The sequence below is a fragment of the Hetaerina americana genome, unplaced genomic scaffold (assembly GCF_022747635.1).
Source record: "Hetaerina americana unplaced genomic scaffold, ioHetAmer1.1.p SCAF_8, whole genome shotgun sequence".
NCBI lineage: Eukaryota > Metazoa > Arthropoda > Insecta > Odonata > Calopterygidae > Hetaerina > Hetaerina americana.
In genome coordinates, this window is record NW_027287427.1 from 76891137 (window position 1) to 76907644 (window position 16508).

Sequence of the window (16508 nt, forward strand, 5' to 3'; positions counted from 1 at the left end):
CTTAGCAACAGACCGACACCTACCTCAGTTGCCTGCGGGCTGTCGTTGAGTGAGGACACCGTTTTTAGTGAAGCAAGTTTTTTGTCCGCGTCAAAGAACAAAATAAATCTGAATTTAGAGCAACGTTATTCCGTTACGTTTTGTGCGAAACTCGGGAAGACGGCGACTGAGACCCTCGATATGATCAAGCAGGCTTATGGGGACACTGCCTTAAGCCGTTCCACAGCATTTGAGTGGCACAAGTTGTTTAAAGAGGGTAGGGAGCTCGGTGAAGACTACCATCGCCCCGGACGGCCGTCGACGGCAAGAACCGACACGAATGTTGACAGAGTGAGGACACTGCTGAACACAGACCGACGCTTAACCAGTGAAGAAATTGCAGACCAGTTGGGTCTGTCTGCATCCAACGTCCAACGCATTATTTCACAGGACTTGGCCATGCGCAAGGTGTTCGCCAAGATGGTGCCGAAAATTCTCCCATGGCGCGCTCGTCATCAGACAGCTCCTGGCCAAATACGGCGTTGCCACATTGCCGCACCCGCCCTTTTCTCTCGATCTGGCACCAACGGACTTCTTCTTCTCCCCCCTGATGAAAATACAGCTCAAGGGACGACGTATTGACTCGATAAAGGCCGTTCAAGAGGCTTCGACGAGGGTTATCAACGGCATCCCCAAAGAAAATTTCCAGCGGGCGTACGGGGAATGGGAGCAACGTTATACTAAGTGTGTAGCAGCTCAAGGAGCATACTTTGAAGATTATAAAGTCGATTTAAGTATATCGTCAATAAAATTCTTGTAAAAAAATCAGTCCTACCACTTTTGGGTGCGACCCTGCAGATCTCTTTTTGATGAAACGTTCCAAAATTTTCACAAATATTGATATAACCGAGTGGATAAGCGCCCACAAAAGAAATAATTGTTGAATTACGCAAATAGGATAGTGAAGTGGGGGAAGGAATATGGAATTAACACGCACAAGGATATGGCGTGGGGTATGAGAGCAGGTTGTGTGAGTGAATTTAAGAGGCTGGAAATGTTGGCTTGTTAGCGAAACTGCGAGTTGATGGTGGCGTGTAAACGTAACGGGGAGAAACTAAAAGGTTGAAAATTAATTTCACGTTATAACCAGGCTCATTTGTTGGTTCAGAAAATAAGATGTTGCGGGTAAGAGCAGTTTATCTGGACCTGTCACTCTCCCGTAGTCAGATGATTCAGGGCATAAGGTAAATGTAGTGAGCGCCTATTTTAAAAGGAGAAATTAAATCGGTAACTTTCCAGAGCGTCTGAACACCTTTAAAAATTCTGAGGGATTGAATACATTAAATTAGTGAAGTATGAAAATGTGGCTCTGCAAAAAACCTATTTTATGGTGGTCCTTGGTGAAAGGGAATTTGAGTATGAATTAAATTCCGAACTTACTGCATTTTTTTACGCTTCCGCTTATTTTTTTGCGTATCGTAAAATTTTTCCATTACTTCTCCGTCCTTTTCTCATACCTTAGCACAATTTTAATCGAACATGTGGCAGGTATTTTGTATTTTTATGCAAAGGTTCTGACATTTAGCGAAACTCAATTATTATGTGTTAGCATTGGTAGCGGCCTTCATAAATAAGGGTCGAATGAATGAGGCCATCGCCAAAATGAATGCGACGCTTGCCTTTCAGATGCATAGATTAATTAGGATAATCGCTGGGTCAATTACCTCCAAGTGTAAATGGCTGATTATATTTTTCAAATAGCAGAGAACGCTTTCTCAATTATAGTATAAATGCAGTGGATTAATTCACCTTCTGATAGGTGTATCCATTTCAGTGAATTAATGAAGAGTCCTTCTTAAAATAGTTCGTATTTATAAGGTCTACTAATTGAATTCACATACATGTGTCTTTCCGGTTACAGAGGGAATTAAGGAGCATATTACCAAAATTACCTTGCGTATTGATTGAATAATTTACTCAACACCAAAACAGATAAATTTAGATCGGAATATGTTCCTTATGCATCTCTATTTGCATTGAAGTTGGTGTGGGGAGGGAATATTTATTGAATGATTCATTTTGCAATTTTTGAATATTTAGTCTAATGACCCGGGTATCTTCAACGATATCCATATGAATTTAAGGAAATTATTTTATCCAACACATTTTCTCGTGATCTGAAAATGCCTTTAAATTTACGGATCTATAAGAAGTTATTTCCAAGCGCAGCTAAATTATTTTCCTCGTGTTAAAAAACTATTGTTTCACTTTCACAGGAGACTTTTATATGAAAATCAATCATAATTTAGAAGGTACATGGTGTTAGAGATCACTTTCACAATTAATCCTTTGCAGATGACATGCCCTAGTGTTTAAAGCTTGGGCAATGACTGTAGCGTAAAAAAATTAAGAAATTTCTTTTGGCAAACCCTTAGATAGTTGGTTTGATGTAGTCGCAATAGTCACTCCCTAAAAAATTAGTCATAAATCTTTTAAATTAGCACTTAGCGATAGGGTAATAGGTCACTTTCGACTAGATCATATTTTTTCTTTCTATTCTCTCTCTACTGTTGCTTTATTGCTTCTTTGAGCACCGGATTGACTGTCCATACTTTCTTTCATATGGCACCATCCTCTTCGGAGGGAGATGAGGGGATACTCTTGTTCTCTTTTGTCTCTTCGGAGCGCTATCTCAGCGTTCGTTCTCTCTCGGCTACGTACAGGACATAATGAATTAGCGAAAACGGAAGAGTAGACTTGAAAAAAAGTCAGCGGAAGAAGATCCAAGTGATTTAAAGGGAGCGAATGGGTAGCGAAGGGACGATCATATGATATAAAAAGTCACGGCGGCCAAGAGAAAAGGATGAGCCGGGGAAAGAGGAAAGTCCTTGAGGGAGAGGGATGGAAAATTTCTCGAAAAAAAGGCAATTTTTGGCAGACTAAAGGAAAGAGGAGTCATTAGGCAGTCGCGGGAAAGGTATGAGTAATTCAGTCAACAGAGCAGCGCGTAGGGTCGAGCGCTTGACCATTGAGACGACGGATATTTGCTGAGAGAGGCATCTGAAATGAACTGTCTCACAGAGATGGAAGCTTGAGAAGTCTACGAGGTGAGAATATACAGTGGGCTGCCCTTGAGTTTTCATGGAGTTAACCTACTTGCTGACAGAGTCTAAATCCAACTTACTTTTCCGCCCAGTTTTTCCTGGTCATCGTCTGGATTGTTCTCTACCAACACATACGATAGATTAATCGCCAGCGGGATTTGGTTTTGCCTTAATTTGACTGTAAAAATAGTTTGTGTTGTGTAATTGGTACATGCTTCTTTCATTTCTACAGGTAGATAAATCAATTTCAATTTTTTTACGGTGTCACATGTCAATAAGATCATCTGAATTTGGTCGAATGGAAATATTATTTTTGTTACAATTTCAGTGACCAATGATAACGAAGGCGGAAAATGGTGCCTTACAGGTTCGACCGCTCCGTAGGCGATTATTGCCTGCCGGACAAGCTCGTGACATTCCCGGTATTTTTACTGGGTTCGACCGAAACGAGATAACAGTCGGTAACGGGGAAGGGCTGGGTTGAGGTGAAAGATAAGGGCGGGTAGTAAGGAACGGAAAGCATTAAAGAGACGATGAAAGGAAGCGAATTTCGAGAGAAAGAGAGAAACGGAAGGTTTTTTCGATGGCAAGGCTTTTCCATCAGACGAAGAATGATTGCCGAATGACTGCTCAACGGATCGCGGGGAAGTAATAAGGAAGAGGAAAAGGGGAATAGTGAATACAAAAGATTAGGGAAACTCTTACTCTATTCAAAAAAGCCTAGTTTAAATAAAAAAGTTAGTTGGATGAATATACACACCTTCCAGATCTTGTATTTTCCAAAACCATTTCTATTTTAGCAATCTTTTTTCAAGAAAAAACTCTGGTATTAATATTAACAACCCATCCCATTCTTGGCTAAATAATTTTGAAGTTATTAAACGACAAATCTTCTTCCAGCCTTTTCCCGTCCACTCACTCCGAATTGGCGACATTTAAACCATCTTTGACACTTCCGATGCCAGCATATATGATTTCCTCACTGACCTGACCACAATAATGTTTTTGCCTCCAATACATTCACTAAAACAGAATCCTGCATTACCCTACCCTTTGGTAGATATTTACAAAAACCCAACCAGACATTGTCTTTCGAAATATTCAGAATACCGTCACATTCAGGCCTTCACATCCAATCTGAAACCTTCCACCACTGCAGCAATAAAAAATCCGCCTCCCATTACAAGCCGTTTTTTTTATTCTCCGTGGTAGAAGTGTCTTTTTCAAAATATCCAGCATAGGGACAAACTAGGTTATTGCTCCAATTGAACATACCAAATTTTCCAAAAATATATAAAAAGACATTTAAAAAAATAATCATAGCCTACAGTTATCCATTCAACGATTTCTGAGAAAAACCGTATTAAATTCTTTTTAATATGCCTCGATTCTATTGCCTCCGCTCTGTTATTAGACAGCATAGTTTATGACATTTTCTCAACCCCCACTCGTTCTAAATTCGGTACATGTATTTTCCACTACCCGTGCCCTTTCAACATAACATTAGCCGGACGAACCAAGTGTCAACTTCTCATCAGATTCAAAGGAAATCAGGGCTTTTTAAGAAGGGAGGAACCAGCACTCTGGAAGCAAAATACGTTATGTTGGAGTAAAAATAAAAATTTCCTTTATATTAAAGAAATTTTACGAAATAATCGATAGTTATTAATTAGTTCAATTTGAAAAAAATATATTTTATTTCCTTCCATTAAAAAAGGTTTGGCAGCACCTGACAAACGATTATGTTTTTTACAGGAACCATTATTGCTTCGGGATAGATGTAATATCTTTGTACTTTTAATTTTTGGAGCTTTTTCTCTTGTAAATAAAATTGAATCATATTCGATGAAGGTGCTAGGATTAAAGTCAATGGTCGAATTTAGGTATCATAAAATATACAATATATAAGTTGTTAGAGGTTATATTTAAAACTTTAAATTACTAAAAACATGCTCAATTCACAATCGAAAGAACACAATTCACAGCATCTAATTATTACTGAATATCCGCTGATATTTGTGCTATCCGTCAAATATCCTGTAGTGAAATGATCCTGATTTAGTTCAGAATGGAAACACTTATCATACCTACTTACCTATTCAGTCTCTGGCGCCAGAAAATGTTAGTTAGCGCCAGATTATTGACTATGCTTGAACTTAAGTTGCATAAAAATTTTTTATTCAAATTACCCCGAGCACACATACAATAGAAGCCGAAAAAATCTTTGGATTATTTACGTTATTTCATTCTCTTAAAACCAATATTAACTATTCAATTTCGACATTGACATACGTATAATATTTTGCAGCAAAAATTAATTTGAAACTTGATATTGCAAAAATCATTCGCTCTTACTGGACGCGAACACGGATTCCTCAATTTGTGGGAGTAATATGAAAGAACCGACTGCGAGTGCTGCAGTTCATCCTTAATTAATTTCGATTTATCCTGATATTCATTTGTTGGCATTGCACTTTTGACTGATAATATATGCGTCAAGAAATATTGGAATATTTGATAGTGTTAATTTGATATTCTGATGGCAGTTTTTATTTGGACCAAAACGTTTGTTTCTATGGGTTCAATTAGTGAATGATTTTTTTTCGCAATGGTTTCTTGTGGAATATAGAAACTGCCACCCCCGATGTTTTCCAATAGAAAAGTGATTTTAAATATTTTAGCTGCTTTATTTTGTTTTCATTTCGTTTTCAACTTTTAAAAACTTCGCTATCATTGACTTTAATTATGTTTTGCAATAGTAAAATGCAATTAGAAACTCCATTCCAGCCCTGAACTCCACTGAAGTAAATCCTAATAATTCCAGCGGGTTGGGTTGAGAAGATAACATATCGGTTAACTTCATTATTTCGGAAGATGGCCGAAATCGGCTGCTGGCGCTCGGTACAAGAAAGGCACCTGCAGAAAGACAAGTACCTATGCATAAAGCCGTTTGACCTTATGACGGCTGCTTGTGTGAAGCCGGGGCAAAAATTTTTTTTGGCAATTCCAGCGCAATACACGTAGAAGGCAACCTGCGTGCGCGGCAATCTTTCGGCACAGTCTTCGACACGGAGCGGTGAACGAAAGACACGTTTGTCGTCATACTTTGCGGCGCTGGCGTAAAGGAGAGGGGGTCTTGAGATTGGAGTCACGGGGAGAGGCGTGGTATGGAAGAGGAGGAATTTAAAAGGCAGACGCGAGAGGAAAGTTAATGGAAAATGAAATGGGCGGGTCTGTTTGGTGCATTGGATGAGGAAGCAAGGTTCCCCATGTCGAGGCGGGACTGGAGTAGGTGGATTGGGGGGAGAGAGAAGAGGAAAAGAGAAGGAAAAGGGTTTCTTTTTGAAGCGTTAAGTGGAACGAACCGTCTCGAATCCTCTCCTCCACCTTGAGTCATTCACTCACCAGGGATTCCATCGAGCGACACGAAAATGGGAGAATACCTCCCATCCTGCTTCCCCCAACTACGCCAAGGCTTTGTTTCGGGACCCTTCGTTTTCCTCCGCTCGTTCACAAATCCCGAAAGTTTTGCTCCGTCGGAACTTGAATCTGCCATAGTATCGGGTTGTCACTGAATATCTGACGTCTTTCCACGAATATTCTTTACTTATTTATACGCGTCCGCGGTCTTAAAAAGCCCCCCTCAAACTGTTTTTATCCATGCGTTTTGTGCGTTTAGGTGCGTCTCACTTGAGTTATCATTTCGAGAGAAAGAGGGTTCACTATGTTGATGGCTCATTCAAAGTTTACTAATATATATTTCAGGCTTGAGGAAAGTTTTTCTTAGGGAAAACTTGATGAAGTTTGGATATTTGATGAAAGTATTTCAATCACGGCCGTCAAAATTTGTCTCAAACCATAAATAAAGTTCTAAGTTCAGCCTTTGATACCATGATGTAAAAGGTAATTTATTTTTAAATAATTTTAATCATTGGCATAGTAGGTAAGAAACGAGAAACATGTTATAACTTAAAGGCTTACGAATATAAGCTAGGGTTATTTCTAAAATATTTGATTTTGGCAGATTTAGCTCTATTAAGACATCCGTAAAATTCGGGAAAATTTTCTAGGAATTGTAGCATACCAATTATTTAGAAACTTGCAACATAAATCTAATATGTATGTAACTCTATGTCATTGCTTTTAGCTGGTGACTCAAGATCCTCACAGATTCTGCGTTTCATCTTTTTTTGATTTTATGGGGAAATTATCCATTTCGATGCCTTCAAACAACATTCCTTCAGATCATGTTCCTTCATAGAGTAGGGATGGCAGAAAATTTTTGTTGAAAGTAATTTGCTGATATATTATTTTTTTAATATTCTAGGTTTCTGGGAATCTATGATATTCTTAGTTTTTTTGAACTAGGGTTGGCTTTTGGTAGCTAGTAACCCTAATTCAAGTAAAAGTGGCGATATTTATTTCTAACGTTTGTGGCCATTATCAGGATTTAATGCTATTCATATTTTAACAGTAATTATTATTATGCTCTTATTATTTCTTTCCCGGGAAACCCTCTTTCAGTAACCTCAGCGTTACCCAAGATTTGTGATTTTTTGGGCACAAGATCTTTCTTGGAAACCATACCCGGCAAAAGGAAAGGAACTGAGGCACATATATTTTTTAGAAATTCTCAGGTGCCCTGGGCTTTCTCTTTATAATCTATGAATTGTAATCAACTCTAAAAAATGTTCACGTTCATTATCTGCAATTTTAAATTTATAATATTATATAATTATAATTATTTAGTTATAGAGGAGTGTTTATTTAGAGTTAGAGCTATAATTTAATATAGTTAAGAGCTTACTTTTACATCTTATTTAATTTTTTTTATTATCCTCAAAGAGACTCTGATTGAAACTTACCTAGTTTTTTGTTACCATTACCGTTAAAGTACTGACAGAAATTACTCATTATTTCTACAGGCGATATCTAAATTATATTATTTCTTGTCTTGCTGAATGATATAACATGGTTAACAGTGTTTTTACCTTGAGATGTCGGTTGCAATTCGCTCAGTGCTGCCACCGGGGCCATGGCGGTGAGAGAGCCAAACCAGATGAGAGTGATTAGCTTGTAGGCGTGCGAGAGAGTTTGCCATCGCCGGGACCGCAGCGGGTGACATATAGCGAAATATCTCTCCACAGAAATGGCCACCAGAGTCCAAGCTGAGACGCTAACGGATACGGCTGCAAAGAGATCAGAGAAAAGGTGTCGTTAGTTTGGGTGGGAACAATAGGGGGAGGGAAAGAGAGTAGTTTTTTGTGAAAGAAAAGAAGGGAAGAATGCCCTGGGGAGGTAGGGCCATTAGAGAGAAGGGAGAAAGACTCTATCGATTGAATGCGGAGATGAAGATTATAACGATCGATCACCCCCTTGTACATTTCAAGTGTGCTCTTAGGGGGTGTGATTAAATAAAAAGGGTTAGGGGTGCACTCGGATGGTCGACTTATACGTCCATCGTGCTTTTACTCTCCTGCAAAAGCCTCACTGTCGGTGACCGTGAAACTCGATACATGATGAAGGAGCTGCCGTCTAATTCGTTATTGAAGCGAATACGATAATCTCGACCAAGTAGTTCGGAACCAATTTAGTACCAAGAATGACTGACAATCCTTTTGTTTATTGTTATATTTGAACATTTATTGAATTATTAATTTATATATTATGGTTGAATATTTTTTGATAATGGTTTTTTCTTTCATACGTATTCAAATCTATGTATATCTGCATGAAATAGTATGATAACGCATAATTTTGCTGACGACATGTTAGTCACTATTGAAACCGGGCACGTTACTGTGGATACCGGACTTACTCATTCTATTAAACGGCTAGGAATAGTGTATGAAGTTTTGTCATTTCTTATGAAGTGACAAAAGGTACGCGTTTATTTAATAAAATCGTATGCGTTGAAACTTACCACCACACTTAAGGCGATTTTTGAAACTAAGTTGTTTGACAATCGTTTGAGTGATGGTTAATGTGAAAATGGTAGAACTTAAGTATCAAGTTATCAGTAAATAATTCTTTTTGACGGGCAGTGCGCCTACTCAAATCAAAGACTAGTTGGACGCTGTGTACGGAGACCCCGCCACATCATTTTCGACCGTGAAATTTAGGGTAGGTCGTTTTAAACGTAGCTGTTCCACCTTGGCTGATGATGAGCGTTTGAAACGGCCAAAAACTTCGACAGCCACCAATATAAGCGAAAAGATTATCCACGTGATCCAGAATGAATGTCAAATTAAGGTGAGGGAGATAGCTTAGGCTATGGGCTAATAAAAATAACACTTTTATTGTATTTGGCTGAAGAATTGGACATGCTTAAGCTATCCGCGAGTTGGATACCGCTTATGCTCACTTTGGACCAAAAACAAATTCGAATGAGCATCTCCCTGCAGGAGCGTTTTAAGCGAAGTGAGCAAAGATATTTTGCATTAATTGATGACTGAAGATGAACCTTAAATCTACTACTACACTCCTGAAATAGAACAGTCAAATCAGGGGACTGCAACGGTTGAACCTGTTCCAAAGGAGGCAAAGACGATTCCATCGGTCGGGAAGATGATGGTGGGTGTTAATTAGTATATTCAAGGTATTGCCTTCATCACTTATCTTCAAAAGATAAAACAATAACATTCAAGTATTGTGCATAATTACTTGACAAGCTGAAGGCAGAAAATTGTAAAAGAATGTCCGCATTAGAAGAAAACGGTAGTGCTTTTCCATTTGGACAGCCATTTTAGTGATTTTCTATTCGCTCACACTACGGCAGTCACCATGGCTAAAATGCACTTTGAAGTAATCAATATATTTACCAGGTCTGGCCAATAGCGACGTTTTTCTGTTTTGTTACCTTAAATTTTCGCTTGGATAACAGACATTTTCTTAGGACGAGGAGGTTATCGCATACTTGGACGCCTATCCTGCGAAGAAAGGCGTCAAACATTATTTGGAAGAGCTAAAAAAGCAAATAGGACCGCCGATAAAATTGTATTGACTAAAACGGAGACTATTTTAAAAAGAGAAGTTGAAAAATAAATATCTCGTCAATTTGTTTGTTTGGAAGCCTTTTAGACTGCTCCCAGTTTGTTTAATGTAGAGCACATCACATGTAGGCATCGTCTTTTCTAAGGCGATACCCTATAAGTTTTGTACCGTACCATATAGTCACTATTTTTTAATCCTCTTAAATTAAGGATAACATTTTTTCCCTGGAGAGAACACGTGCTCACTCTTAAGCAAAAACCCTCGTTTGACATGTCAATTGCGACACCTTTGGAAGTAATGTTAAGTTCTGCAGAGTGGAAAGGTGATATTTTGTTTCATCTTGCCTTTCTTAAAGTTTTATATTACATAGTTAAAGGGAGGGAAGTATTTGCTTATTTTTAAATTCAAGAGTAAAAAATTTGACATGTGAATGTTTAGCTAATTTTAATATGGAAAAAATGAAGTAGTTAGTTTATTTTAAACGTTATGAGTGGATGCAATTTGAATTTTAATGAGTAAAAGATATCGTATTTTCTATAAGCTATGAGAAAATATATCCTTTCATTTATTATATTTTCCAAAAAGTGCACCGAGGATTTTCTTTATACCATACAAATAAAATGCATAGCTTGATGTTTTCAAATATATACATAAATATGTTATGATTAATTTTCCTCCAAAAAATGCGCCAATTCTTTTTGAAGAAAAATAAAAGGTTTCAATGTTTACAGGAATCGTCTTTCGAAATAATTGTTGGAATAAGACATCTGCAATGCCAAAAAAGAGCAAGCACTTTCATCAAAACAAAACCAGAGGTACTATGGACAAATGTGGGGGACCTATTTGGTAGACTATAAGATAATGTGGAGAAAGTAAATTTAAAAAGACGAGTTCTAATTGCGGTGTTAAATTGCACTCGCACATGTGATAATGAGTTGGAGGAAAAACGCTTATTAATTTTAAAATCAGGGAACATTGGAGGTGAATTGTACAGAATAATATTGCTGCTAATTAATTTGTATGCCACGTGAAACCATGTTCTCGCATAATTATAAAAGGCTTGGTATTTCTCAAATTATTGCGTACATTTTAGAATGTTATAAATATGCTTGAACGCTGTAGAACGCTTTGCAAAAATATGGATAAAAATCTAATGAATTTGGTAAAAATGTGACAGTTCGAATACTGAGGTGGCGCATTGGCAACAAAATTTCGCAATTAAGGCAATTTCCTGGAATTTACTTCCCTCTAATATCCTCAGCATATTCTTTAATTGGAATAATACCAGGAATAACCAAAAACTCAAACCCCCTTAACCATTATCATCTGTTTGATGTAGCCTCAGCGTCTTCACCTTCATACTTGCTTTAATGCACTCAATGCCACCTCCTCCCACATTTTTTTAGCAATACATTCAAATATTTAAACATGATATCTTTATTTGCATTTTTTCGTGACCCAGTGTTCTTTGTAGGCCTCGTCAACATAATGCATTGGTATGCCTTGGAACTTTATGTAAAATGTGAAAATAGAGTGGAAAATAAAGCAATGCACTTCCTCCATCAAATTCGGCGAGTACTCAAACTAGTGGAAACATGAAAACAAGGACAGGAAATGATTTATCCGAGCTTGAACCAGTAAAAAATATAAATAATTCAACGAAGGACTCGCGATCGCCCTCAACAGAGGTCATGTGCGGTCGGTTTTAATAATTTTAGGCATTTACCCCCCATTGAGGGTCATTTTGACGAGAGGCAATGTGTAATGATGACAAGTGGTAATTTGAAAACATCGAGGGGGTCAAACATCGAAAACATGTACTGGATACCTTCCATTAGGAAAAATTTATTCCGTTCAGGATTCTTCAAATTAATGCGTAAATGTCAAGAGTCTCTGAAGAAAAAGATATGTACTTAAAATCTAAAATATTTGAGAAAAATGATGATAAAATGATAGAGCCAAATTTTATTAAATTATGCATGGCATATTACAAAACCTATGCGTGGATATTCATGAAAAATTATGATTATTGTAGTAATTATATGCTTTGACTGCTTTAAGAATGAAAAATGCACATCAGTTGCTTGTAAACACAAATAGTATATACTCATTTTTTTCAAGAACGCTGCCCTCTACACGCTTTCTTTCGCCGATTGCCGTCCAATCATCAGTCAAAATTATGTTCACTCACAAGAATATTCGCAGTTTTACTACATTTTTTTGAACTTTCAACTGCAAACTACCCGATTTTTCTTGCTTTCACTAAAAAAATATGGGTGTTTATGATTGATAGACCTCTCCTAAGAGCCTTTGACCCTCAATGGCAAATTAGAAAGTAATTCTCAGAATCGGGGCATTTATCTTGCCGGAAGGACGGAGAGGAAAGATGAGAATACCATAGAAGCGTCACTCAATCAATTGGTATTTTTTACAAGGCGTCAAGTAATAGTATTTTACGTTTTATTGGAGACCAGCGATCTGAATTATCAACAAATATTTAAAATATTAGAAATATCTCGTGAATAGGTACCCCATAATGGTAGACAGTTTTTAATTTCTTTTGTGAATAAATGAGGGAAAGGAAAGCTCTTCGTACATAGTTGAAGCTGTTCTGAGTAATGAATATCATCGGGTAAATATATGGAAGGGCAATAGAGAGTAGTGATATTTCGTCTTCGGAATGCGATTCAGAGATGGAACAGCGACTCCGTTCCCTGCTCCATGAAGTACAGTGGATTGACGGAAGATGGCGAGCGCTGCCGGCACATGCCGCCTCACGCAGAAGTGGGCGTATTTAGTTCAGATGGCACAGGTCGTAATAGAAGCTCTAAGAAGTGACCTGTTGAGCATAGCCATTACAAAGTTAATGCCGCCGACCCAATTCGAAAAGCACTCATATTTTTGTATGGAAGATTTCTTCGATTACAGATATATTTTGTTTATTGAAATGGAAAATAACCCTATAATTCTTTTCTATAGGACTATCCGTCTTCCCAACCTTCTTGAAGGATATACTTTTTATCTTTATCGTCATTTGCCAATTTGTGTTCATAGTGATCGCATTTAATTGGAATGATATGTATTTTCTCCTGAGAATCGTTTCTATTGACAATTGAAATGAATGTATTTGCAACCTGCCATTGAAGTTCATTAATTTTGATATTTTTCCATAAAGGATGCCAAGTAAATATATTCAGCTAAACACAATGCAGTATGTACGCGTAGATGGAATGCTTGAAAACCGAACAAAATATTTCACTGAGCCCGATTGATTTGATCAGTTAATACAATCTCCGAAAGCTATAAGCTGTACTCCATTATCTCGTATGACATATTAATACTTTGTTTTCATTCAGGGAATCTTATAAAAAACATTAATGCTATAATTCAAATGTGGGGAACTTTTTGAAATCCCTATTTTTCGAATGAATTATGTACATTATTTTGCTTATTTTAGATAACCACGTCTATTATTAGACCATGAGCTGTCTTTAGATACTTTCAATATCCATTTCTGACGAAGCTTTTATTCCTTTTTTAGGATTTTATTTCCTTTGTTCTCGTTGAAATATTCAAAAGAGTTTCTTGAAAATTTTGCGTTACAAGAAGAAAGATTTTACCGTCTTTTATTATTTTAGGCTGCTCATGAAGCGGTAAGTCGCGCGTAGAATTATAATATGCGTATAGAAGACCCTGCCGAAGCGTGCCAAAGCCGTCAGGGGAACTAGATCATATATAAAAATGAATGGTAAAGAAAGAATTTTTTCAAGTATGACCTGCTCAAGGCATTGAGTAATAATCGTTTCTTACCTTTAGAGTAACTTCTCTGCTGTGTAAGGCGTTTCTTATTATTTGGTCGTATGGCATGTATTCCACGACCTACACAGGAATGGATTAATTTATATGAGTAATTTACACCGTAAACTGCGAAATAAATTAGACTAAAGGTTTTCTCGGCTCAGAGAGAGCTTATAATACGGAGCAACAAGTAAAGTACATTTTTGTGCGTGGTTTTTCGGTCATGTAAGGATTCGCTGTGCTCAGTACTGAATATTCCCGGGCGACTTCTGAGCGGAAGAAGGGAGAAGGGAATTTTTAAGTGTAAACCAAGGAGATACGTTGCCAAATTACATCATATAGCGTCTCTTTTGGCAGAAAAATTATTGGAAGTGATCACCTACCACTCTGTGCCACTGGTGTAAAAGAATATTTGATTTATGGGAGGGGACGGTGGCAGTAACGCAGTTTGAACCTCTGCGAAGAGGTTTTGCGGATGACTAGCGTCACCAAGAAATTAAGAAATCTTTTTTCAAATATTATTTGTTGACACAGTTATTTCAATCCAGTTTGGTAAGATACGAGCACCTAAGGGACACCATTAAGTAAATACACTATATATATATATATATATATATATATATATATATATATATACATTGCAGTAGTTTTTGAGGAGGTGACCGACAGCTGAGGTAATATGAGTTGTTAGAGAGGGACAGGAAAGAACGAAGGGAGGAGAGAAACCCGGCGTCCACACTAGCCTACTCTTGACGAAAGGCACTAAAGGGGCCGCAGCTTAACATCCCATCCGACGGAAGGTGTGCTCACTCAAAGTACTCTGTACAAAGCACCTCAGGTAGGGATCGGGATACCACAGAAAAATATCTGCCGCCTCCAGGTATCGAACCCAGACCCTCTGGGTGGGAAGCCAACACGTTAGCTACCGTAACATCCTGATCCTTCCATATATATAAATAGGCTATTGAAATCTGAGGCTTATATTTATTTGCAAATTAAAGAAACTTACCTTCGTCACTTAACTGAAGGAAAACATTATTGGCTTTTAGTACCATTACATGGATTTGGTAATTTGTCAACCTCTCCGCTATTCTCTAACACTAAATTCCAAATGGATATTGGGAACATGAAGGGGTGATCATACGTCCGTTTGGTAATTGCGACGCCGGCGATGAAAAGGCCAGCACTGTAAATATGACGCATTATCTGTGATGCACATGAAATTCGACAACTGAGTTAAGAGCCAATATTTGATTGTTCTTTTCAAAAAATTATTGAACATTTTTCCAGAACTAATGACGCCTCCGACGTGTCTATTGTTCACTATTCGATCTTATTCCATTTTTGCCAGTCTCTTTGCTCTCCCTTATCCTCATATCCTTCCCTAACCTGTTCTTAAATTGTCATTATTTCTCTGCGACCAATTTAGAACATTTAAGACCATAGGTATTTTGTCATCTGCCTTCCTACAGCTCTAAACCGTATGAAGGAAATAGAAAAGGAAGATTGCAGTAGTGCATCCGTGGTTCGCCTCAATTTCCTTTAGATGAATCACAAGGTGCATATCATAAACTCATTATGCGATTGTGTAAATTAGACTATTGGTAATTAGAAAACTTTTCTGGAAATTTGTAGCGAAATCATTAAATATACATTCAAGTCAGGTTTTACGTCCCACGCAGTTGAACAGTATTTGGATTATAAGTCATTGATGCGAACTAAATTTGGGGATTCAATGAAATAGAAAAGATTAGTTCAAATATATCCCCCCTCAGGTAATATGATCCACTGTGACACATTTAAATAAAATAAAGATGGGGAGAATTTCCAAATGGAGAGGTATGACTCACTTTAACATTGCGACTCAAGATTATGCGTATAGGTTACGAGTACACGATGCACGCACGTCCTGAAAAAATCCACATAAGAATTACTGAGTTCTATCAGACATGACTAAACGATATTTTTATATTTTCTTGAGTGGCAGTCAGTTGTTTGTGCGATACCGCTAAAGGATTGTTGCATCAAATAAAATCTGTTAGAGTTGCTTCTGACGGTTTAAGTCCAACTCAAAAGGATAATAAAAAAATCATAGAATATTTAGCGTATTTTAGGGATTTAATGTTGGGAATAAAGTAAAGTGCAATGAATGAGCTAAATGCAGTATATCTATTTTTAAATAGCAAAACAATTGTTGTGAGGTGGTATTCACAAAGTTTTTCGGTGAAAATAACGTGGAAAACGTGGTTCATTACGGGGATTATAGAACATATTTCATAAATTAAAACTACCTAATTATATACATTAAAAGAGATTTTAAAAATATATGCCAAGAGTATGGGTCAAGTGAGTACGTGAAAATGCGGGTGAAATATCGATATTTGAATCTCTAAACCCATGGCCTAAGCCAAGTATTAACATTTAGTTTTCCATTTAAACAGTGGATGTAATTAGCCCGAAAAATTCTTTCTTTTGTAATAATGTCATCATTGGGTGAGTCAAGAAATAATATATTTAATTATTTACCCATATTTAATTATCACGCTTTAATTAGTTTAAACTCGTATGAACAATCAATAGAAAGAATCGAGGAGCCATCCTCATTAGAATCGGGTTTGGTGAGTGTTGTTCCTC

At 37.3% G+C, this 16508-nt stretch overlaps 1 protein-coding gene across 1 annotated transcript in view; it reads right to left on the reverse strand.

Moving 5' to 3' along the window:
* LOC139698147 (cholecystokinin receptor type A-like) overlaps window positions 1-16508 on the reverse strand; it is a 460304-nt gene that overhangs the window by 31261 nt on the left and 412535 nt on the right. The window contains exon 3 of the mRNA XM_071597070.1: window positions 8075-8272. Coding sequence (XP_071453171.1) covers window positions 8075-8272 — 198 coding nt within the window. The remainder of the gene's footprint in view (window positions 1-8074; window positions 8273-16508) is intronic.